At 42.5% G+C, this 24741-nt stretch overlaps 1 protein-coding gene across 5 annotated transcripts in view; it reads left to right on the top strand.

The window, feature by feature from the left end:
- The window catches only part of exoc6 (exocyst complex component 6), a 60785-nt gene that overhangs the window by 21450 nt on the left and 14594 nt on the right, over positions 1 to 24741 (top strand). For 2 of the 5 annotated variants that reach the window (XM_080305683.1, XM_026177536.2), the window contains exons 3-20: positions 2602 to 2649; positions 2788 to 2878; positions 7339 to 7384; positions 10699 to 10752; positions 10950 to 11100; positions 11188 to 11346; positions 12234 to 12302; positions 13113 to 13196; positions 13828 to 13874; positions 14026 to 14146; positions 15304 to 15375; positions 15456 to 15553; positions 15894 to 15999; positions 16125 to 16234; positions 16340 to 16451; positions 16528 to 16662; positions 17102 to 17281; positions 17995 to 18024. In XM_080305683.1, the coding sequence (XP_080161809.1) occupies positions 2602 to 2649; positions 2788 to 2878; positions 7339 to 7384; positions 10699 to 10752; positions 10950 to 11100; positions 11188 to 11346; positions 12234 to 12302; positions 13113 to 13196; positions 13828 to 13874; positions 14026 to 14146; positions 15304 to 15375; positions 15456 to 15553; positions 15894 to 15999; positions 16125 to 16234; positions 16340 to 16451; positions 16528 to 16662; positions 17102 to 17281; positions 17995 to 18024 (1713 nt within the window). Of the gene's footprint in view, positions 1 to 2601; positions 2650 to 2787; positions 2879 to 7338; positions 7385 to 10698; positions 10753 to 10949; positions 11101 to 11187; positions 11347 to 12233; positions 12303 to 13112; positions 13197 to 13827; positions 13875 to 14025; positions 14147 to 15303; positions 15376 to 15455; positions 15554 to 15893; positions 16000 to 16124; positions 16235 to 16339; positions 16452 to 16527; positions 16663 to 17101; positions 17282 to 17994; positions 18025 to 18228; positions 18502 to 24741 lie in introns of those variants that run through there. The other 3 variants (XM_080305684.1, XM_026177539.2, XM_080305685.1) reach the window with 2 other exon arrangements.

The following is a 24741-nucleotide window of genomic DNA, read 5'->3' as shown; positions in this document are numbered from 1 at the left end:
AGTCTTTACCATACAACAAGACAACAAAGCATACATATTTATATTTGTGTGTTGGTGTGTGTTTCAATTAATTATTCATATATTACTAAATAATACAACACAAAATTATACAGGGCGTTGTTGGGATGCTACTATGGAAGTAATCCCTGAAGATGGAGTTGCATAAAGAGGATGTGGGACCTATGGATACATCGAAACCCAAAATCTGGACTAACCGCAAAACAGCTAGTAGCTCAGTGTTTCAACATCCTTAAGAAGCAACTGCTAACACAACTAGAGATTTAGGAAGGACGGCACAAATGCTACGGCAAAGGGGAGCCAGGACATCAGGTCAGGGAGGAGATAGCATCTCTACACTCTCAGATTCCCTCCTAAGAAGTACAGTAAGTTGGACATACCTGAGGCCTTGGAAACTGCCAAGCAAAGACTCGCAGTATCTCATTGGCAGGGGAACAATATGAGAACAGCCCTACCAAAGCTGGAGTCAGAGCAATACTGGAGGATTATATGGGACAAGGATGCAACACACATATGGTTGGTGGAGCTAAGAGCAAACTCCAGTAACCTCCCTGAACAGGCCTCAGTTACCATCGCACTGTCAGACATCTAAGAAAGTCTCAAGTATGAAGAGTTGGACAGCATCAATTCCTGATATGAGTCATGTCAGGAAATTGGCTAAAGAAGCTAACTGCTCTCCATGAGTGTCGCACAAATGAACTAGCTACTAAAAGATTAGACACACCAAGGATGGCTAATTGAAGACTGGACAGTCGTGATCACCCAAGGATCTTCAGAAGGGACCCATCCAACTACCGGTCAATGACCTTCCTCAGACCCAAAACATGAAAGCTCCTATCAGTCATCATAGCAGCTAAGACAAACAGGCACATGGTTCAAAACATGAGCAGGACCCGGAAGGGAATAAGCAGAAACACTGAATGGGGCCAAACACCAGTCATTCAAGACGGACAAACTGAAGAACCTGAGCACTGCCTTGATTGATTATAAGAAAGCATACAACTCAGTGCATCACACATGGATCCTGGAATGCCTAGAACTTCATCAGCAATTCAATGGGGGCAACTTCAAGCCAGTTACACAATCAGCATGAAGTGCAGGATTATTCAAAGAGATGAACCCTCTCAGCCAGGACATCAACAAGACTACGAAATAGAGGAAATGCTAGCTATCTCCCACTCATCACATGGATGACATCAAGCTATATGCCAGGAGTGAATGAGGCATTCACTTGTTCATTCATATCACTAGGACCTACAGCAATGACTTTGAAATGTCATTCAGCTGAATGGGAAGAAAAAGATCCAGACAGTCAACACCTGCTGGTTGTCAGATACCTGGTGGGATAATCAAGTGGCCACAGGAATAGGAATAGACGGGCAATCGTGGCTCAAGAGTTGGGAGTTCGCCTTGTAATCGGAAGGTTGCCGGTTCGACCCCCGTCTCGGACAGTCTCGGTCGTTGTGTCCTTGGGCAAGACGCTTCACTCGTTGCCTACTGGTGGTGGTCAGAGGGCCCGGTGGCGCCAGTGTCCGGCAGCCTCGCCTCTGTCAGTGCGCCCCAGGGTGGCTGTGGCTACAATGTAGCTGCCATCACCAGTGTGTGAATGTGTGTGTGAATGGGTGGATGACTGAATGTGTAAAGCGCTAGAATTGAAAGGTTTGTCACTGAATCTGTGAGAAAGACCCTGTCACAAGCCATTAAACTCCGTGAAAGGCCCAGTGCACAGTCGATAGGCTCAGTTCTCCACGGCCTGGTTAACGGACATGGACAATGAGCTGATTACAAGGCTGAGCAGCTGTAGAAAGGGAAAAGAGAGGGCACGAAGAGATGAGCAGAATAGACATGCAACACCAAGTATGCCAGAACCAACACTGAAGTATTCATAAAATGCATATTGAATATATCACCAATTTTCTAGGTAAATGTATTTCTACAGGTGGTATTGGTGTTAGATTCTCACAGGATGTCAGTAAAAAGCCATCCAATCCACTCATGCAAAGAAATCAATCAACAGATGTCCATAAATGATGTGTAATAATGAGAAATGACACGAGGAGAAAGTATTAAAAACGCTTACTACAATTTGTTGAATACTTTGTACAAAAGCCTTTGTTGGTCAGAATGATTCTGCACAGTCTTAAAATCCTGAATGCTTCGTGGGCCCCTTCTATGAACTTTCATCTTCATCATCCTCGTAGATGACAGCAGATATTTATCAAGAATGTCTTGGTACATTTTTCCATTCATCCTTCCTGCAATTATTTGAAATGTCCCAGTGCCGTACACAGAAAAACAGTCCCACGCCATGATGTTCCCGCCTCCAACCTCACTGTTGGTATGGTGTTTTTGGGGTGAGGCTGTTTGACCTCCATACATGGTGTGTATTATGGCTATTATAGAGGTATGTATGCTCATCTTGAGGAAGGAAGCATGTCACCCAGTGTAGCTCCCCAGAGTTTGTGTACAGAGGAGCTCTTTTAAACATGATGGATTATGTGGAATTATAAAATCTTGTGGAAGATCAATGGTAAAATGATTTAAAGTTATGTAAATTATTAAACTTGTGTCTTTTTTCCAAAGGGTCAAGTGACAGACACTAATCGAAGACTACAAGATGCAGGCAGGGAGGTACGTCCATGCTGTTCCCCTGTGAAGAAATCTGCATGTACATTTACTGCAAAGAGAGTTCCCTATAAGACATGACTGTACTTAATCCCAGTGGTGCCCTCTTTTTCACTGTCTCCAACACTGCGTTCTCTCCCACAGGTGACAGCTCAGACAGAGGAGGTGATTCGCTGTCGGGTCCAGCAGAGGAACATGGCAACCACTGTGGAGAAACTCCAACTCTGTATACCAGGTACTAATGCTGCCTCTGCTTCAGTGAGAAAGATTTTGTTGTTCAGTTTTGAACAGTGTTATCCAGCTGGCTGACCTCAGGAGTCTTTATATATATATATATTAGGGGTGCAACGATACACAAAATTCACGGTTCGGTTCGGTTCGATACTTTGGTGTCACGGTTCGATATTTTTTCGATACAAAAAAAAATGTTCATGCCTTTTTAATTTGTCATTTATTAAAATTATAAATATATATTTTAACTCAAAAGTACAGTTTTTAAATTTAACCCTAACCCTTGTGCGCGTTTTTTATTTTGACAGCGAATGCGCACCTGCGGACCACTTATGTGCAGCCCTGGTTATTTAGCTCGTCCTATTGCAGCCACAGATATTATTTTGTCAATGAAACCATAAAGCTGCACTTTCTTTTTGCCTTATAGTCTGATTTATCATAACTTCTCCGTTTTGTGGTAAGCTTTTCTTTGGCTGTCACTTCTTCACCCTGACCTGTCTTATTTGGCTCAGCAGAACTAAAATATATATCTGTCTGTGAAGGTTCTCAGTCATCCAGGTCATCGTAGTCAAATATAAATCCTGCTGCTTTTACACACGCACTCACATAAGCTCAGCGATTCTCTGCGCGATCAACCTCTCACATGTTTAAGCTGCGGGAGATTTCACTTGTCATTTTTGCATAGTAAGCTAACGATTAATAAGACGATGTCAGAGGAATTGGTGCACAAATTATCATCACTCACAGATCAGTGCTGTCGCTCTCTATACACAGTTCGCACGATTGCAAAGTGAAAGCAAAAAAACAAGCGCAAATTCAAACGCGATTTCAATATGTCACATATTGACAGTGGCTCACCGATGCCAATGACATAATTACCCAGCTACATTTCTGAAAGAATGCAAAAGCATTGACATATATTTTTCCTTCCTACAATAGCCCGACGGGCAGGGAAGAGATAGATTTTGGTAGCCCGACTGAAAAAATCGCTAGCTCCAGGACATCAGGCTAGCGATTTTGCAAGCCCTGTATCTGATTGAGGAATCACTCATCTTTGGAAAAGAGAGTTTATTACAGAGAAATGTCTCTTTCCAAAATAAAAGCTATACTATACTATACTTGTGATTTGGCGCTATATAAATAAAATTGAATTGAATTGAATTGAACTATCCGCTTCTTCTGGGCTATATTCTCAGCAGCATATTAAACATATCAGGTCCCCATAAGGAGAATCATGTGCTAACAGCTGTCTAAATGACTCGGCTAAAGTTAGTAGCATGCTTGCTTGTTTTTGTCTGCTTCCACTTGTCTTTGCACTAGGATGATGTCGGCGTAAATGTGCAGTCATATTCGTTGTGTTCCCACTAGTGCTTTCAGGTTAATCTCGTTGAAATGACCTTAACGCCACAACACGGCAAATCTCCGTTAATGAGCTACCGCCGATCGCTCCGTGCATGGGGCTAGACGGCCAACACGTTAACGAGCTAACTGCGCTAACACACTAGCTCCCACCCATGTAATTGAGCATTGCATGGCACATCCAACACACTGTTTTACTTTAGTCCATGACTCGCTTACCTTCAGGGTCATACGTCACATGAAAACCAAAATAATTCCAAACGCCAGATCTGAATGAGGGTGGGGGAGGTCCATGTTGCAAGGAGAGCTTAACTTCTGTCTTGCTAGCTTGCCCTGCGCTCTTCCTTCTGACGATGCTGTCTGTGTTGAGCGCTCAGTGGATCTGCGCTCGACAGTGCAGCCTAGGCGGAGTAGTCGAACGCAGATTCACTGAGCGCTCAACACAGACAGCATCGTCAGAAGGAAAGTTGATAAAATAAATTACAAATGTTGTATTGTTCGATACATATGCGTACCGAACCGAAAGCACTGTATCGAACGGTTCAATATCGATACGAATATCGTTGCACCCCTAATATATATATATATATATATATATATATATATATATATATATATATATATCATAGTTTGAGTATGAGCTGTCACAACACTGTTTCCACTGCTACATGTGATTCCTTATATAAAGGAATGGAGATGTGGCATGATGCAGACTGGATGCAGATTGAATGAAGACTGGATGCAGACTGAATGCAGATTGAATGCAGACTGAATGCAGATTGAATGCAGACTGCATGCAGATTGAATGCAGACTGAATGCAGATTGAATGCAGACTGAATGCAGACTGGTTGCAGATTGAATGCAGACTGGATGCAGATTAAATGCAGACTGGATGCATATTGAATGCAGGCTGGATGCAGATTGAATGCAGTGAATGCAGACTGGATGCAGACTGGATGCAGATTGAATGCAGACTGGATGCAGACTGGATGCAGACTGGATGCATATTGAATGCAGTGAATGCAGATTGAATGCAGACTGGATGCAGATTGAATGCAGACTGGATGCAGTGAATGCAGACTGGATGCAGTGAATGCAGACTGGATGCAGACTGAATGCAGATTGGATGCAGACTAGATGCAGATTGAATGCAGACTGAATGCAGACTGGATGCAGACTGAATTCAGACTGGATGCAGATTGAATGCAGACTGGATGCAGATTGAATGCAGACTGGATGCAGACTGAATGCATACTGTATGCAGACTGGTTGCAGATTGAATGCAGACTGGATGCAGACTGAATGCAGACTGGATGCAGACTGAATGCAGACGGAATGCAGACTGGATGCAGATTGGATGCAGATTGAATGCAGACTGGATGCAGATTGAATGCAGACTGGATGCAGACTGAATGCAGACTGGATGCAGATTGAATGCAGGCTGAATGCAGACTGGATGCAGATTGAATGCAGACCGAATGCAGACTGGTTGCAGATTGAATGCAGACTGGATGCAGACTGAATGCAGACTGGATGCAGACTGGATGCAGATTGAATGCAGACTGAATGCAGACTGGATGCAGATTGAATGCAGACTGGATGCAGATTGAATGCAGACTGGATGCAGATTGAATGCAGACTGGATGTAGTGAATGCAGACTGGATGCAGACTGGATGCAGATTGCATAAGCCTGCTGGTTTAGATTTTGTCTTTAATAACATGCATGCAATGTTAGAATAATATAGGTCAGTGCACATTCCATGAATACGCGGTTGTTTTTTGTGCAGGATAAAATATTTATATCCAAATATTAGTGAATGAGTTCAGTGAACATCTACCAAAAAACATTTAGAATCAACTCAGGCTGCTTATTGCTTGTTGAAGCTATTGATTATTTTAGTAATTGCATAATCTATTGATTATTCTATCGATTAATCAAGTAATCAGATAAGAAATACTTTTCTCTCATTAATGAGTCATGTTGTGAACTTTAACTACATACATCATCTGTCAAAGTCAATAATATGAGATATATATGAAACCTAAACCAAGGCATAAACTCTGAGTGTTAGTGGCCCATTTACATTTCTCTTGGCTTGTAAAAATGCTTTTATTTTTAAATATTAATGCTGTTAATTAAAACAAAATATTTCAAATTCAATCTGAAAAATATTATGGAAGTCTTAAAATGAACATGGTCTAGTACCCCCCATGCCCCCCTTTAGACTCACCCCTGTTCGCTGCAGGTATCACTTCCATGTAAAATACCGTTCGTTAGCTTATGCAGCAAGCTGTAACATTTAAACTTGGTGTCAGACTAAGTAATCAGTTCATCTGCATATTTTAATTCAACTTCTGGAGGATTACTGCAGATTTTTCTCTATGTAAAAGGGTTTATTTGTACGCTGCTTCTAAAAACGTTTGTTTTGCAGGTCTGTTTTCAGTTCTGTGGTGACAGTGGCACGCTACAGAGCTGTGCGTTAAACGAAGCATCAAAGCAAAGAATTGTGTCAAGAAATTTTTATAATCATATAATTATTTAAATTACTCGATGAATCGTTGCAGCCCTAGTTCAGTTACATTTGATCCTCTGAAAATGAGAGAATATAGATAAAAATGGCTTTAACTCATAAGCAGTTAATTCAATACTTAGTTTTAGACTCCTTGAAGTAAAGCTAAAAATCTGCACTTCAGTCACATCTGTAGTTTATAATCCACTGTGGTGAGTTTTGTAAAATTCCTCACTGACTCTTTATCAGTGTGTGGATACTGAGTCAGTTTGTTTAGACTTTAATCTTGCGTCCTGTGACTGCCTCCAGCCTTCCCAGCGTCATAAGCTGAAGAAGCTGATTATAACCTTAGTTTTTGGGTATCAAGTAAAAATTATTTATGCATGCTTTTATCTGGCATGTGTAATATTGGAACTTGTATAGCACCTAAGCTGCTGCAACAGTGATGCATCAGTGTGGAGGTCTGCAGTGCAGTGGAGCCTACTGGTAACTAAACATGTTATCACTGTAAATGTGATGTGTGATGAGCAAAACTGACTGAAATGTGTGAACTATCAAACTAATCCTGCTTCCTGTCATTGCTCCCTTTGCAGTGCTAGAAATGTACAGCAAGTTAAAGGAGCAGCTGGAATCCAAAAGGTAACCATCATAAAGCATTTCACCACAGTGTGACCTTGTTTACAGTTTTAAGTCTTTCTTTGGCAATAAAATCACAAGTAGAGAGCGATAAATACAATCAACTCGATACATCATGGTCCAATCATTTAAACACAGCTGTGTGTTGTAGTTTCACCTGATGTGTCACTGGTAAAGATAAATAAATAAAGATAAAGACATGTCAGAAAAAGATGTTATCAATGCAGGATGTAGTAGTTCATTTTTGTTAGCAGCCTGTCAGAGCACAGGGTGTACACACCTGCTGTGGGTTAGAGGTGGACTGACGTCTCAGTTATGGTCAGACGGGGACATCGTGGTGCGTCAGCTTTTATGTTACCAGCAGAGACCCTGTGACAGTGACATATGATCACATGACATGCTAACTGGTTAAAACTGGGCTGCCAAGATGTAGGAAATAGTCAGCTTTACATTCATTCTTGCATACGTAGTGACAGTGTGGCCTGGAATAAGTTGAGAGTTTATAAAGACTCCCAAAAGTTGAGTTTGTTATCATAAATCAATCTGGGAAGCCTTAAAACTGTAACAAGTTAGCTAGCTTGTAACTATGACCTTCTTGCCAGCAAATTAAACATGTGATTATCGACTGATTAATTGACATGTTGTTGTATTTGCATTCCTTTTCTCTCTCTGTCACTTCCTGTCTGCGACACCCTGCCAACACCATGCCGAAACCAAGCCTGAACCTTCCAAAATAAGATTCAGGAAGTCATCCTTTATTGTTAATTCTAAACATTTCTAATTTCTCTTTCCAGTTTAAAATCTCACCGACTTTTCAGCTCATGTTCTGCTAGCTTGTCTAAACTTTACAAGCCTGTCTCTGTAAAGAGGGGAGGGGTGTTCACTTTGGACAGGAAATATTGACCCTTTCTTGTTCATTACCATGTACCAATTAAGAGACTGGAAGGAAGTGCCCTTGCTCACAGGAAGGCCCCCCTTGCTGCTGCTCTGTCACGGCTTAGCAGGGGTGGGTTTAAAAAAAAGATTTCCTGATTCAAAACGATTTTAATTTGCTGCACCCGACGGCACGTACGCACACACGCCATCAGTGCTGAAAGCTGTCGTCCTGGCACTTTCTCCTTCCTCCTGACAGCGTTTACAGTTGATGAGTGTCTTCTGTTCATTTGTGTACAATACCGTTTGAACCACCAATTAGATCCATTAGATCAATTAGATCATGCTTATCAGCATCATGATGGGAGCTCAGCACGCTGACCGTTCACTGAACTCTTGTCATTTGTGCCCAGAATTAAAAAAACACAAATACTTTGTGGTTACAGAATAGACAATAAAAAGAAAATACCAAATATAGATGTACAGTGTATGTACATGCAGATATAGGTCATACTTTGTTGTTATTTATTATTTACTATCATTATATTGGGATGGGTGTTTCCCTCAGACATTTACTGTTGGCCCTGGGCTCAGTGGAGGGGTTACAGTGGGGCAAAAAAGTATTTAGTCAGCCACCGATTGTGCAAGTTCCCCCACCTAAAATGATGACAGAGGTCAGTAATTTGCACCAGAGGTACACTTCAACTGTGAGAGACAGAATGTGAAAAAAAAATCCATGAATCCACATGGTAGGATTTGTAAAGAATTTATTGGTAAATCAGGGTGGAAAATAAGTATTTGGTCAATAACAAAAATACAACTCAATACTTTGTAACATAACCTTTGTTGGCAATAACAGAGGTCAAACGTTTACTGTAGGTCTTTACCAGGTTTGCACACACAGTAGCTGGTATTTTGGCCCATTCCTCCATGCAGATCTTCTCGAGAGCAGTGATGTTTTGGGGCTGTCGCCGAGCAACACGGACTTTCAACTCCCGCCACAGATTTTCTATGGGGTTGAGGTCTGGAGACTGGCTAGGCCACTCCAGGACTTTCAAATGCTTCTTACGGAGCCACTCCTTTGTTGCCCGGGCGGTGTGTTTTGGATCATTGTCATGTTGGAAGACCCAGCCTCGTTTCATCTTCAAAGTTCTCACTGATGGAAGGAGGTTTTGGCTCAAAATCTCACGATACATGGCCCCATTCATTCTGTCCTTAACACGGATCAGTCGTCCTGTCCCCTTGGCAGAAAAACAGCCCCATAGCATGATGTTTCCACCCCCATGCTTCACAGTAGGTATGGTGTTCTTGGGATGCAACTCAGTGTTCTTCTTCCTCCAAACACGACGAGTTGAGTTTATACCAAAAAGTTCTACTTTGGTTTCATCTGACCACATGACATTCTCCCAATCCTCTGCTGTATCATCCATGTGCTCTCTGGCAAACTTCAGACGGGCCTGGACATGCACTGGCTTCAGCAGCGGAACACGTCTGGCACTGCGGGATTTGATTCCCTGCCGTTGTAGTGTGTTACTGATGGTGACCTTTGTTACTTTGGTCCCAGCTCTCTGCAGGTCATTCACCAGGTCCCCCCGTGTGGTTCTGGGATCTTTGCTCACCGTTCTCATGATCATTTTGACCCCACGGGATGAGATCTTGCGTGGAGCCCCAGATCGAGGGAGATTATCAGTGGTCTTGTATGTCTTCCATTTTCTGATGATTGCTCCCACAGTTGATTTTTTCACACCAAGCTGCTTGCCTATTGTAGATTCACTCTTCCCAGTCTGGTGCAGGTCTACAATACTTTTCCTGGTGTCCTTCGAAAGCTCTTTGGTCTTGGCCATGGCGGAGTTTGGAGTCTGACTGTTTGAGGCTGTGGACAGGTGTCTTTTATACAGATGATGAGTTCAAACAGGTGCCATTCATACAGGTAACGAGTGGGGGACAGAAAAGCTTCTTACAGAAGACGTTACAGGTCTGTGAGAGCCAGAGATTTTCCTTGTTTGAGGTGACCAAATACTTATTTTCCACCCTGATTTACCAATAAATTCTTTACAAATCCTACCATGTGGATTCATGGATTTTTTTTTTCACATTCTGTCTCTCACAGTTGAAGTGTACCTCTGGTGCAAATTACTGACCTCTGTCATCATTTTAAGTGGGGGAACTTGCACAATCGGTGGCTGACTAAATACTTTTTTGCCCCACTGTATATAGTTCAGATGGCCTGAAAGCACCGGGGGTCCCCCAGGTGTAGCTGGAGGATCTGAGGCTTTCTTACTGTGTATTCATTTGACAACAGAAACAGTGTTTTCTTAGTTTAATCATTCCTTGTGTTGCTACTAAGTTTCCAAGTCCATTTGAAGATTTAATGTTAAATGGTTCTAATAAGTAGCAGTAGTTCGGAGTTGTTATTACTAATGCTGTGCTGTTTACGTCTACAGATATTATGCCGCACTAAAAACCATGGAGCAGTTGGAGAAGGTCTATATCCCAAGGTAGGATCAGACGAAGGCTGCTGAAAGAATGTCACAGTAATGTTGGCTCGACATGAGAAGCTAACAGGTGTCAGACTGTTAGTCTGCCAGCTGTTGCACTGCACTGCTTTTTAAAATGTATTTCTTTATTGATTTTTTGAATGAATGTTGGATCGGACTGCTTTTCTTTTTTCATAGTTCTGATGTATCCCTTGCAGGGTCAGTCAGTACAGGTTCTGTCAGATCATGGCTGAAAATCTGCCCAGACTGAGAGAGGAGATCAAAGACATCTCCATGTCAGACCTCAAAGACTTCCTGGAGAGCATTCGAAAGCATTCAGACAAGGTTGGAGAGACTGCCATGAGACAGGTATAGAGCTTTTTCCTTTTTAAATAATTCAGGTCATAGCAGGGAAAAAATAAGTCAAATTGCTGACGTGTGTGTTTTTGTCTTCAGGCACAGCAGCATAGGACCTTTAACAGTGCAGTAGCCAAGCAGGCCAGTATGGGCCACTACATCAAGCCCGTGTACTCTCTCAATGAGCGAACTCATGCTCACACTCCCAACGGCCTGCTGATGGATGACGACACTGGAGATGATGAGGCTGATGAAGAGGTGAGATAAGACGTGTGTGTAGCTGACGTGGCGGTGATGATCAGATACTGATGTCTTTTAAAGAACCATGGCTGACAGCATAAAGATACAAAATTAACTTTTTTCCAATGCAAATCTTTTTTTTTCATAAAAGAAGAGATTATGAAAGTTTCCACTGTTACAGGATCGTCTTTTCCTTAAACGACTGAAAGTAAAGTGCTTTGCTTTTGGACAGAGATACAAATAATAAACTTGAGTACGTCCACCTTTACTTACCAAATAAAAGCAGATTCATCTAACAAAACAAACTCAGGTACATGTATATACTTATATAATTTTTAAATTCAGCAGGTAACAGTGCATTGACCCTCTTTTTTTTTTTACTGTTAATTTTCCTTCGTACTGCTGTGATGTGCAGCTCTGCTCCATGTGAGGCTAACCCACAGGTGAACGCCTGAGATTCTGCTGCCTGGCTGCTCAATCGTTCTTCCTTCTTCTCTAGTTTTCTGTTATTATATTTTCATCAGACATAACAAATGTCATTAGTTACAGAGTGATCCATTTGTCATGCTGCATAATCAGGAATTCTGTAACTAAGTTTCTATAATTACATAAGACAGTTTTGTAAGCAGGTCACCTGCTAAGGTTCGTGGTTCGATCCCTGGCTGCTCAAGTCTGCGTGCCATAATGATTCCCAGTTGCTCTCCAATGCATCCATCAGAGTATGAATGTATGTGAAGCTCTATGTTAAATAGAAAGCACATAGCAAAACGTGCTTCTGTGAATGGCTGAATGAGGCACTGTGTAAATCACTTTGAGTGCTCAGAGCAGGAACGAGTCCATTTACCATGACCAAATAACCAGCATATGAAGAAGCAGTTAAAAACATTCCATTTGTGTTCTTACAGATTCTTACAGCTCAGGATCTGGTGGACTTCTCGCCCGTCTACAGGTGTCTACACATCTATACTGTGTTGGTAGGTGTCTGTGGCGAAAGCTAATAACTAATGCTATCCATTGGTCTGCCTTATTTCTCTGTTCATTGGATTTTGATTATCTAATGACAGCTATGCTAATTAAGTGGAATCAAGGTTATAGTGCTAACATCCAACGTTACCCCTGAAATACAGCACAGCTGTTTCATGATCAGCTCCAATGCTTGTGATTACATCAGAGTCTCAGCTCTCCTCTCTGGGTCACCTAAGATCTGTTTATTACCTAAGCCCCATGAAGCCCAGAGCAGGTAAAAAGGACGGGGATTCAGACACAGGAAGGTGAAGTGTGGACCCAAACGCAGACAACGAAGATGAAGGTGGATGTTGAATAGAAAGCGAGCCTTTATTTTAGCGAACACAACAACAAACAAAAGCAAAGGACGACTACATGAAACCTGACAGAACAAAGGAAAACACACGCCATACATACACAGAGGATAATGAGGAAATAGGAAACAGGAGGGGAACGCAGCCGAGACTAATCAGGCATGACGAGACGGGAGGAGAGCAAAGCTATAAACGCTAACAGGACACGGGACTGTCAAAGTAAAACAGGAAATACGTGAACATAGAGACAAGGATGACTGTAGGTAACACAAGGGACCTAACAACAAAACACAACAACTAGAAATCACCAAAACACTAAAGAAGCAAGAAATACAAACTAAAAGCCACCGAGTCTCCAGACCCAGGACCAGGACAGTCTGGGATTTGATAGTACCTGAGTGTTCTGGTTTGTAACATCATGTATCATAGTTAATTGATCTATGTCTGTATTCTGTGTGTGTGCAGGGTGACCGAGAAACATTTGAGAACTACTACAGGAAACAGAGGAAAAAACAGGCCCGGCTAGTTCTGCAGCCGCAGGCTAACATGGTGAGCAACACAAGCGCTTAAACATACGTGTAAAGCATATGAATGAAATTCAGACAAGCGCTCGGGGGTTTTTCAGTGGGCCTTTCATTGTGACTACATGGCACTAAACACAGTCTGCCTTGTATTAATTTTTCCTAGAACCTGTGTATTTCTTACTATGACTAAATAGATTACTCACAGATCGTACAGCAGCTGCGATCCAGCTCTGGCAAAGCTTAGAAAACCATGACTGTTACTGTTTTTTCAGGGGGGAAATAAACAGCTGTACTTTGTATTTAAAAAGTTATAAAGGATGTTTTAAAGTTTTAGGATAACATCAGGAAAAAGCAAAACAGCCCCAGAGCAAGATGCTACCACCAGCATGCTCGGTGCACAGATAGGCGGCACCATCTCAGTCCATATCTTTACTATGGAGAGTGGTGCTGGTTCATCAGCTTCCAGGTCCCAGCAGGCTTGAGCCTCGGTGGTTCCTGGGATGAAGTCACAAAGCAAAAGCCATGTCAGACAAGAGCTGCAGAAATACAACTTTTAACTTATTTTTTCTCCCTCCTATTTCAATATTTGCCTTACTGGTGACTGTTACGTTTGCATCTGTATTAACATGGCTTTGTGTCTATTTGTGTGTGTTTAGCATGAGACAGTGGAAGGCTACAGAAGATACTTCAATCAGATTGTGGGGTAAGATGTTCCTTTCAAATGCTCATCTGGCTGTTTTGTTTCACTGTGAACCTAAATCTGTGTGTGTGTGTGTGTGTGTGTGTGTGTGTGTGTGTGTGTGTGTGTGTGTGTGTGTGTGTGTGTGTGTGTGTGTGTGTGTGTGTGGGGTCAGGTTCTTTGTTGTAGAGGACCATATCCTCCATGCCACTCAAGGGCTGGTGACCAGAGCTTATACTGATGAACTGTGGAACATGGCGCTGTCCAAGATCATCGCTGTACTCCGGACACACTCTGTAGGAGCACACACACACACACACACACACACACACACACACACACACACACACACACACACACACACACCTCTAATATCTGCAGGGCATTGACTGTGAATGGAAAAGATGCTGTTGAGAGTTAATAGAAATGATAGTTCCTTCATTCAGTGGATGATACACCCCTCACAGGTCAGCACACCCACAAACACACTAATGATGTCACTATTAAGAGCAGAGGTCAAAACACACATACACATGCAGGCAAAGAGGAGGCCATTGTGACCTTAATGAGAGACAGATTGCAACAATAACAGCAGATAAAGAAGGCATATTCCTGCCCGCTGGAGCCCTGTCAGTTGTAAATGACCCCGAGGATTATGCTAACAGGCTGGAGAATAGGCCGCACAGCATGGGTGAGAAGACTAACAAAGACCTGGTGTCCTCTGTGCCCCTCTGCTGTGCTCTGACAAAAGCAAGTCCACATTGTCGGGCTCCTGCACTTACAGCGAGTGCATGGTCAGCTAAAAGTAACAAGGCTGCATCAGATTGTTTAAAAAAAAAGCAAAACTAAGACATGCAGATGATATACTTAATGAGTAAAATTCTCCCAGTGCGGGTTAAATAAATACAATATGCTTTCAATAGACAACAAGTCTGAGTGCTGAGTGTCCAGTCTCAGGCTGTGTTCATATACAGCTGTGCTGCTCTCAGGGTGATAAATCGCCCTACTCTCTGGAAAAACGAGGGCCTTTGTTAATGCACTGGCTTAACTTGTTTGTCATGTAGGCAGACTTCCTATAAAAATATACCTAGTTAAAACTCTACACAGTATACAGTGCAGTTACTTCATATGTATTCAAAGGCCCAAAGTGGGTCATGGAGCAGGACGATGATCCTAAGCACATAAGCAAATGTGCTGCAGAGTGTCAGGAAAGAAAAAGAATCTGAAGTGTGCTACGCCTAAACAGAGCTCAGTGAACTGAAACAATGTTGTCAACATGAGAACTTCTCACAATTACAAGTTCAGTTACTGCTAAAGGTGGTCGGACACGCTTTTGAATGACAGGGTGCTCAGTTTTCAGAGGACTGCAAAGACTCACATGAACATAGATTTAGGAAGCAAAGCAGGTAATGCGACGTTAGACCAGTGTGTGGTGATGACTCTCTTTCTGCAGTCATACTGTGACGACCCAGACTTGGTGCTGGAGCTGAAGAATCTCATAGTCATCTTTGCTGACACACTACAGGTTGGTTAAGAGTGGGACTTGACTTGTTTGTGACTCTGCCGTGTGAAAACGTGTTTTCTGACTGTGTGATGTTTGTGCAGGGGTTCGGCTTCCCGGTAAACCGTTTGTTTGACCTGCTGTTTGAGGTTAGAGACCAGTACAACGAAACCCTGCTGAAGAAATGGGCACTGGTTTTCAGGTGGGCTTCACTCACGTGTGGCGTCTGCCACAGTAGGACGTGCAGAAACACAAATGACAATTTGACAATAACAATTGTGTTTGCGGTAAGGCTTTCTGCTGTGACATCCCCGTCTGTATGCAGCCTGCATATTTTGTTTGAACAAAGCAGAGCAGCTAAAAACACACAACTAAAACCAGAATCAGCTTTGTTCGTACTGTTTCAGCAAAGCATCAGCACCGTGTGAGGGAAGTTGTTCTTTTTTTCACATCATTGATGCTGAAAATGGCACTGAGACGACATTAAACTGAACTGAACAAACAGTGGAGACCAAAGATAACTCTGATCTGTGTTCCCATAGAGAGATCTTTGAACTGGACAACTACAGTCCCATCCCAGTGGAGACAGAGGAGGAATATAAACTGGTTGTCAGCCGCTTTCCCTTCCACGATGCTGAGATAGAGAAGGTAATGTGTTCAAGTACCACCGTCTCCCCAATCTGGCACGGTTGCATCCACGTAAAAGAAAGATTTCCTAAAAGACAACTAGTGTTGGATGAATATTAATACAGTTTTTCTGTGTGCATAAGCAGCAGGACTTTCCTAAGAAGCTGCCAATGTCCCAGTCTGTCCCTCAGATCTACACCCAGGTCAAAGAGTTCATTTACGCCAGCCTCAAGTTCTCCGAGTCACTACACCGCAGGTACACTACTCTGTGTTCACTCGCCACACGAACACTTATACATATCTAATCTCCCCGGACTGCCGTCTCTTCACTTTGCAACTGTCAAGTTTGTTGTGTGTCCAGTTCAACAGAGATTGATGACATGTTGCGAAAATCTACCAACCTGTTGCTGACAAGAACTCTCAGCAGTTGTCTGCAAAACCTTATCAAGAAACCTCACATAGGACTGACCGAGGTTAGAACTGCTCACACACACACAGTCGTGAAAAGCATTCAGGATTCAGGCTACAACTGTAACCTTGTCTCTGTAGCTGGTACAGATCATCATTAATACCACCCACCTGGAGCAGGCCTGCAGGTATCTGGAGGAATTCATAACAAACATCACCAACGTCTCCCCAGAAACAGTTCACACCACAAGACTCTACGGACTGTCGACCTTCAAGGTGATTTGTGCCTTTAGCAGTCACCTTCTTCATACCTCGGTTGTGATGAGTTTACTGTTAGCTTTCTTACCTCTGAGCAGTCTGGCCATTCTTTTCTGACTTCTTGCATTTTCATCCGGTGAACAGATTCACTTTTTTAGTCTAGAAACTGATATAAGAGAATCCCAGTAAATCAGCAGTTATTGAGACAAGGCCAGCCACGTTCAGAAACACCTTTGTTCATCGTTCTGATGCTCAGTTCTTCAGCAGGTCGTCTCTGCTTCCATCCCTGATTACATTCAGTTGCTGCCATGTGATTGGCAGATTAATGAGATGTTAAACGGGTGTACTTAATGAAGTGGCAGAAGTTGAAGATCTGTGTCTCCATTCCAAAAATGAATGCGTGTAGGAAGAACAATAATATTTGCTCCCATTAACTCTTGTGAAAACATTGTTCCAGGATGCTCGTCATGCTGCAGAGGGAGAGATTTATACCAAACTGAACCAGAAGATCGATGAGTTCATCCAGCTAGCAGACTACGAATGGGGCATGGCCGAGTCTGACGGCCGCGCCTCAGGGTATCTCATGGACCTGATCAACTTCCTACGATCTACCTTCCAGGTGTTCACACACCTCCCGGTGAGTGTGAGCCGCCTCCAACCTCTACACGTTAGCTCAGCACCTCTGTCTGGGAGCTGTGGAACATGAACAGTGTGGGGTTGTGTTGTTGTTGTCCTTTCTGTTCACACACTAGCTGTATGGCGTGCTGTGAGGTTGATCTTTTGTTGATAATACGAACGCATGATTATTTTTGTTTGTTTGTTTTCCTTCCCTGACTTCCCACCATCACTCTGTTGTTTTTTACGCCCTCATAGCATTTCTGTCAGATTGTAGGTGCTGTCTGAAAAAGGTTTATACTGTGGATATCACGTTGAGCTATGTACACGTTGCAGTGCTGATTTCTGCATGATGTGCTGTTACTGGCTTGTGCAATGTTTTTGCAAACTGACATCATCTCCAACCCAACGGAGCACATTAGATAGCAAAGTGTAAAGGATTTGATCAGAAACTGTTATTTGAGCTCACAGCCTGATTGGTCTGTTGGCTGTACCTGCCCTTCTCACCTGCATGTGCGACTATTTCTCCTTATTATCTCCTGCTGTGTCTCCATCCACACCTTCTGTAATGCACAGCTTTGTAACTGAATTTTTTACTCCTTGATTAATTTGACATGTCAAGCATGCAAGATATCTCTAGCTGTCCATTTATTGTTGCCACATTTCTTTTCCTGTCCTTTCCCTCTTTCCCTCTCCTTCTTCCATTTTTGGTTGGTTTGGGGGTTCTCTGCTCAGAATAACAACAATGATCATGCATCAATGTCGGTGAGTATCCCTGCCTGGATTTATAACACTTTGCTGCTAAGCTACAGGCAGAATGGCGATACAATGCATGCTAATGTTTGCCTTCAGAAGTCCCACAACTCTAAGCTTGTGGTTCTGCCATAGACTGAATATAAAAGATTGATGTAGCCACCATGACATCACCTATGAGGTATTCCCATTGTGAGCATTTTGTTTCCATTTTAGCTCTTTGAAACGGGACATTACAGGATAGGCGGACCTTACTGTGGCACAGGGGGACACTGCAGGCTAACTGGCTCAAGACTTGACAAGTCTGCAACTCAGCACTTTTGCTTTGGCTTCACTTTTCAGACATGAAAGCTATCTTTAATATACAATCTGGAACTGTTGCTAATGAAAACATTCACAGACCATAATTACATTCAAACTTGAGCAACAGATACTTTTATCTGCAGGAAAGCTGTGAGACCAAGGATGACGTAACATCCACTGCATATGAAAGCTAAGGCCAGAATACTGCAATTCAGCTCACCTTTATTTATACAGCACCAAATCACAACAGCAGATGCCTCAAGATGCTGTACTGTAAAGTAAAGACCCTGCAATCAGTCTTTACCTTGGCAACAATGGAAGGGAAAAACTCCCTTTAACAGGAAGAAACCTCCAGCAGGACCAGGCTCAGGGAGGGGCGGCACAGCCGGTTGGGGTTAGGGGAGGAAGCACAAAGACAGAGCCAGACATTTATAATAACTAATAATTAAATGAAGAGAGATGTGAGTGAGTGAAAGAGGTGACTGAAGAAGAAGAAAAACTACATCATGGAAATCCCAGTTTTTTCATGCAAATTGTTTTGGTGTGTTTCTTGACTCCATTTGCTTTTGAAGCCAAGGTTTCATTTTTATCTCTGCTGTTGAATGTTGAATGTCCTGTTAGCTTTATAAACAGTGGCACAGTGGTTAGCACTGTTGCCTCACAACATCCTGGCCAGGGCCTTTCTGTGTGGAGTTTGTTTATTCTAGTTTTATTTTATTGTCTATTATTCTTATTTTGTTTTACTATTATTTAGTTTTCATTATTGTTTAATACCTGTTTTATATTTTCTTGCTGTCTGGAAATAACTTTGGTCAACTACGTTGTGTTTTTTAAACTGCTCTAAAAATAGAGTTGTAATGGTTGGAAATTAGAGTCCACTGGGTTCTGAGTGCAGGGTGGATATTACCTTCAGTACGGATGCCTGCTTAGAGGAAGGTAGGAAATTAAGAACAACTAAGGTCTCTGCAGCTGTCTGTGAGTTTGTTAGCAAGGGAGCATAATTCAGGCCCATCTGCAAGGTGTAAAAATGTTGTGTTCTGGCCTCACTTTCAGTGCTACAGTAAACTACATGTAACTCTGAACTTGATGCCAGTCACTGCTAACCAGGAACACCAGCTGACTGGTGTTTATATAGTGAACCTGGAAACTTCTTTGGGGCCACACCTAGCAGCTACACTCGGCACACTTTACATAAATAAAACTTCTAAACTCCAGGGAATAGATTGTTTTATACTAGCTGTACTATACTTTATGGATCAATTCAAAGTTCGTTCAAAGTTGCATTTCTAACACTTGAAGGAGATTTAACATGAAGCACTTCCAATTTGTTCAAGGTGCCCATGTGAAACAAAATCCAGGTACCAGATATTCAAATCAAATCCAAAACAAAAAATCAAATTTATTTATGTAGCACATTTAAAGACCGAAGTACACCAAAGTGCTTTCCAGTAAAACCATGATACAGATAAAAATCACAATATAAAATATAAATTACAGATATAAAATAATTACATAATCTAAATGCAGAGCCAGATGTAAATTACCCTAATTAGCCTCGAATGCCAGGTTAAACAAGTACGTTTTTAGACGTGATTTAAAAGATTCAATAGAATCTGATGCGTGAATGTCGAGAGGAAGATTATTCCATAATTTGGGTGCGGCAATGGCAAAGGCACAGCCTCCTCTGGTCTTCAGCCGAGACCAGGTTGCACTAAGAGCAGTTGGCCCGATGATCTGAGGGCTATACAGACAGAGGAGATCAGTAATCAGGTGCCATATTATTTAGGATTTTATAAGTAAACAATAACATTTTAAAATCAATTCGATATTTAATAGGAAGCCAATGTAAGTTGGCCAGAACAGGAGTGATAGTATCATACTTTCTAGTGCCGGTTAAGAGACTTGCTGCGGCATTTTGGACCAGCTGCAATCGCTGGAGGAGGGAAGATTGGAGGCCCAAGTAAAGAGAATTACAATAATCTAGTCTTGAAGTGATGAAAGCATGAATGAGTTTCTCCAGATCTTTGTGTGGTATATAAGGTTTAGCCTTAGAAATTTGGCGTAGTTGGTGGAAGCTGGTTTTTACCACAGTAGACACCTGTTTATCTAGTTTGAAGGAACTATCCATGAAAACTCCAAGATTCCTAGCAGCATCAGTGAGGTGGTTAGCAACAGGCCCGAGTGTGCCAGTCAGTTGTCTCAGAGGCATTTTTCTATCAAAAACAATAATTTCTGTCTTCTTTTCATTTAAAGTAAGAGAGTTACGTGATAACCAGTCTTTCACATCCCTCAGACAATCAAACAGAGGATGTAGTGAAGATGAAACATCCCCAGTCAGGTGGAGGTAGATTTGAATATCATCAGCATAGCAGTGAAAAGAGACATTATGTTTTTCAAAAATGGAGCCCAAGGGCAGCATGTACAGAGAAAACAACACAGGACCCAGCACCGAGCCCTGGGGCACTCCACAGCAAAGAGGGGCAGAAGAAGAGGAATATTTTCCCATCATGACAGAGAACGACCTCTCAGAGAAATATGATTTAAACCATGAGAGAACTTTTCCTTTAAGGCCTACTACTTGTTCTAACCTTGCCAAAAGAATATCATGGTCAACCGTGTCAAAGGTGACGTCAGATCTAATAGAACTGAGACCGCAGTGCGCCCAGAGTCAGCGATGAGAAGAAGGTCATTGAAAACTCTTAATAGGGCAGTTTCGGTGCTGTGACGCGGTTTAAATCCAGACTGGAATTTATCACTTATACCGTTTATCTCTAAATGGGTCTGTAGTTGCTGAAGCACTATTTTCTCTAAAGTTTTTGACATGAAAGGGAGTTTAGAAATCAGATCGAATGTTATGATCAAGGCTGCTTTTCTTGGTAACAGGTTGCACGACTGCATGTTTAAAGACAGTCGGAACACAGCCAGATGACAGTGATGAGTTCATTAAAAATAAGATACAGGACCCGATTGTATTTAATGCATCCTTAATGATACGAGCGGGAATAATGTCATGCAAAGTATTTGAGCTTCTCAGGTTATTAATTATTTCCTTTAAAGTCGAGGATGACACAGGTTCAAACTGTTGAAAAACCGTTGAACATTCGGAAACTGGGGCTTGATTTACTGCCGGGGAATGTGGGGCCCTTAACACTGAGATTTTATCTATAAAATGATTTAGAAATTTTTCGCAGAGGGCCGGGGAGGCACCCATCGAAACATCAGAGCAGGGATTAACCACTGAGTTAAAGATTTTGAACAGAACTCAAGGATTGTGACTATTAGTTGCAATGATGTTCGACAAAAAAGAAGTTTTTGCCATTTTGGCAGCCTTCTGAAATTTAGATCGGCTCATATGCAGGATGTCAAGGGACACCTGAAGTTGATCTTTTTTCCATCTCCTCTCAGCTCGATGACATTCACGCCTAAGAGCGAGGGTGGATTCATTTAGCCAGAGTTGGCGAGAGGTTTTAGGGCGTTTAGTCTTTACTGGAGCCACAGTGTCCAAAGCTGAAGAGCATCTAGAAATGAAAGAGTTGACTAGGCCATCAACCAAGAGAGGTGCATTACTGATGTCATCGTAACAGACAGAGTTAGCAAAGGCCGCAGAGAAATGGGCAACAACCTCAGGATTAATCATACGCGATAGGCTCAGTGGACCCTCAGAGTTCAGTTCCATATTGCATAACTGAACATCAAACATAACTGGGAAATGGTCCGAAATCCCAGCATCATTAATGTCCATGATGCAAATATCCAGTCAATACAACAATACCAATGCCGTTCCAGCCGGCGAACATTGCTATAATCCACACCTCCAGAGACCCGCTTCCAGCTCCATACAGGGCACTCAACTGGTAAGACCGAGTGGGCTTGCTGGCCAGCATAGCAGATCCATCGATGATGACACAGTCTAAAAGTATACTGGGAGGGCCGCAAGATGTCCATGATGGAGTGGTAATTAATCACTTCATGTGCTATTCACATATATTGTAAAAGATATTGTGAAATGCACTATTTTATACAGTTAACAACTTACTATCGATGTTCATTTATTGTAAACTTTACATTTATATCCCCTCCGTGAATCACTACCTAATTGTGGTGGAGTTGCTCGTGTGTCCTAGGGATCCGATGGTACATTCTCCCTACAAATTGGTCCTGGGTGTGGGACCAGTCAAGAGCGATTCAGAAGACTCTTATGAGTACAACATCAAGGGACATGAGACCACCCTCCTTCTCGGAGTCCCTGGGTGAGGAGCTTGAGATACTCCACCCGGGGACTCTCTCCACATGAGCAGCACGACAACAACAGTGAGACCTGATAGGGTGTGATTGGGAGAAACGGCCTCTCCCACCTAGGGCTGGCCCATATCATACCGTTCACGGTAATACCGGTATAATGTTAGGCAACGATAAGAAAATGAAATATCGCGATAGAATATGGATAAAACGCGCATGTGCAGTGCCTTTGTTTTCATACGCACATGGCAGAAAAAGCATGGCGGCGACGGAGAATGAGAAGGGTGAAAGCGGATCGTTGAGTGAAACAGATGAACCAGAACTGGTTTGTAAAAATGCTGCAACTTCAGTGGTGTGGAACTGGTTTAGCTTTCGTCCGTCAGATACACAACAAAGCACTATTTTTGGTAGAGCATGCAAGCGGGCCGTCGTTATTACCGAAACGATTTTATGTGGTACATAAAAATAAAATCTCTCAAAAAATGTTTCAGTACGACTTTGCTAAGCTACGAAGCCGCACCGCTTGATGGATTGTCGGAGCATTACGGCTATCGTAGGCGGAGCCTCGCGGAGTGATACGTACTGTGCTTCAACATAATATTACCGTATTGTGTGTGTTTAACCTCTTTTTAAGTTTTGTGGATATTCTACATGGTTATGCTGAGGATGTGTCGGCCAGTTTCCACTGGAAATGCCTTTTGGTTAAACTGTCAGCAAAGAATTTGCATTTGCACTGTTACATTTTTATATAACTTTAATGCACATTAAAAAAAAACAGCTGCTTGTTTAAGTGAAAATACATTGATGGGGTTTTTTTTCACTAATAAAGCTGTGGAGTTGTAAAGTATTTTGTCTCACATCAATTATATCGTCAGTTATATTGTTATCGCAAATTTTCAAATGTATGCCGTGATAAATATTTTTGGCCATATTGCCCTGCCCTAGTCCCACCTTAACCCGAGCGGTGTTCTGTTAGTTGACATAACGAATACCATATTCGAACATACAGTGGGGCAAAAAAGTATTTAGTCAGCCACCGATTGTGCAAGTTCCCCCACTTCAAATGATGACAGAGGTCAGTAATTTGCACCAGAGGTACACTTCAACTGTGAGAGACAGAATGTGGAAAAAAAATCCATGAATCCACATGGTAGGATTTGTAAAGAATTTATTGGTAAATCAGGGTGGAAAATAAGTATTTGGTCACCTCAAACAAGGAAAATCTCTGGCTCTCACAGACCTGTAACGTCTTCTGTAAGAAGCTTTTCTGTCCCCCACTCGTTACCTGTATGAATGGCACCTGTTTGAACTCATCATCTGTATAAAAGACACCTGTCCACAGCCTCAAACAGTCAGACTCCAAACTCCGCCATGGCCAAGACCAAAGAGCTTTCGAAGGACACCAGGAAAAGTATTGTAGACCTGCACCAGACTGGGAAGAGTGAATCTACAATAGGCAAGCAGCTTGGTGTGAAAAAATCAACTGTGGGAGCAATCATCAGAAAATGGAAGACATACAAGACCACTGATAATCTCCCTCGATCTGGGGCTCCACGCAAGATCTCATCCCGTGGGGTCAAAATGATCATGAGAACGGTGAGCAAAGATCCCAGAACCACACGGGGGGACCTGGTGAATGACCTGCAGAGAGCTGGGACCAAAGTAACAAAGGTCACCATCAGTAACACACTACAACGGCAGGGAATCAAATCCCGCAGTGCCAGACGTGTTCCGCTGCTGAAGCCAGTGCATGTCCAGGCCCGTCTGAAGTTTGCCAGAGAGCACATGGATGATACAGCAGAGGATTGGGAGAATGTCATGTGGTCAGATGAAACCAAAGTAGAACTTTTTGGTATAAACTCAACTCGTCGTGTTTGGAGGAAGAAGAATACTGAGTTGCATCCCAAGAACACCGTACCTACTGTGAAGCATGGGGGTGGAAACATCATGCTATGGGGCTGTTTTTCTGCCAAGGGGACAGGACGACTGATCCGTGTTAAGGACAGAATGAATGGGGCCATGTATCGTGAGATTTTGAGCCAAAACCTCCTTCCATCAGTGAGAACTTTGAAGATGAAACGAGGCTGGGTCTTCCAACATGACAATGATCCAAAACACACCGCCCGGGCAACAAAGGAGTGGCTCCGTAAGAAGCATTTGAAAGTCCTGGAGTGGCCTAGCCAGTCT

The sequence above is a fragment of the Astatotilapia calliptera genome, chromosome 8, assembly GCF_964374335.1.
Source record: "Astatotilapia calliptera chromosome 8, fAstCal68.1, whole genome shotgun sequence".
Classification (NCBI taxonomy): domain Eukaryota; kingdom Metazoa; phylum Chordata; class Actinopteri; order Cichliformes; family Cichlidae; genus Astatotilapia; species Astatotilapia calliptera.
The sequence above is the reverse complement of the archived record's forward strand: the minus strand, read 5'-3'. Positions and strand labels throughout refer to the sequence as shown.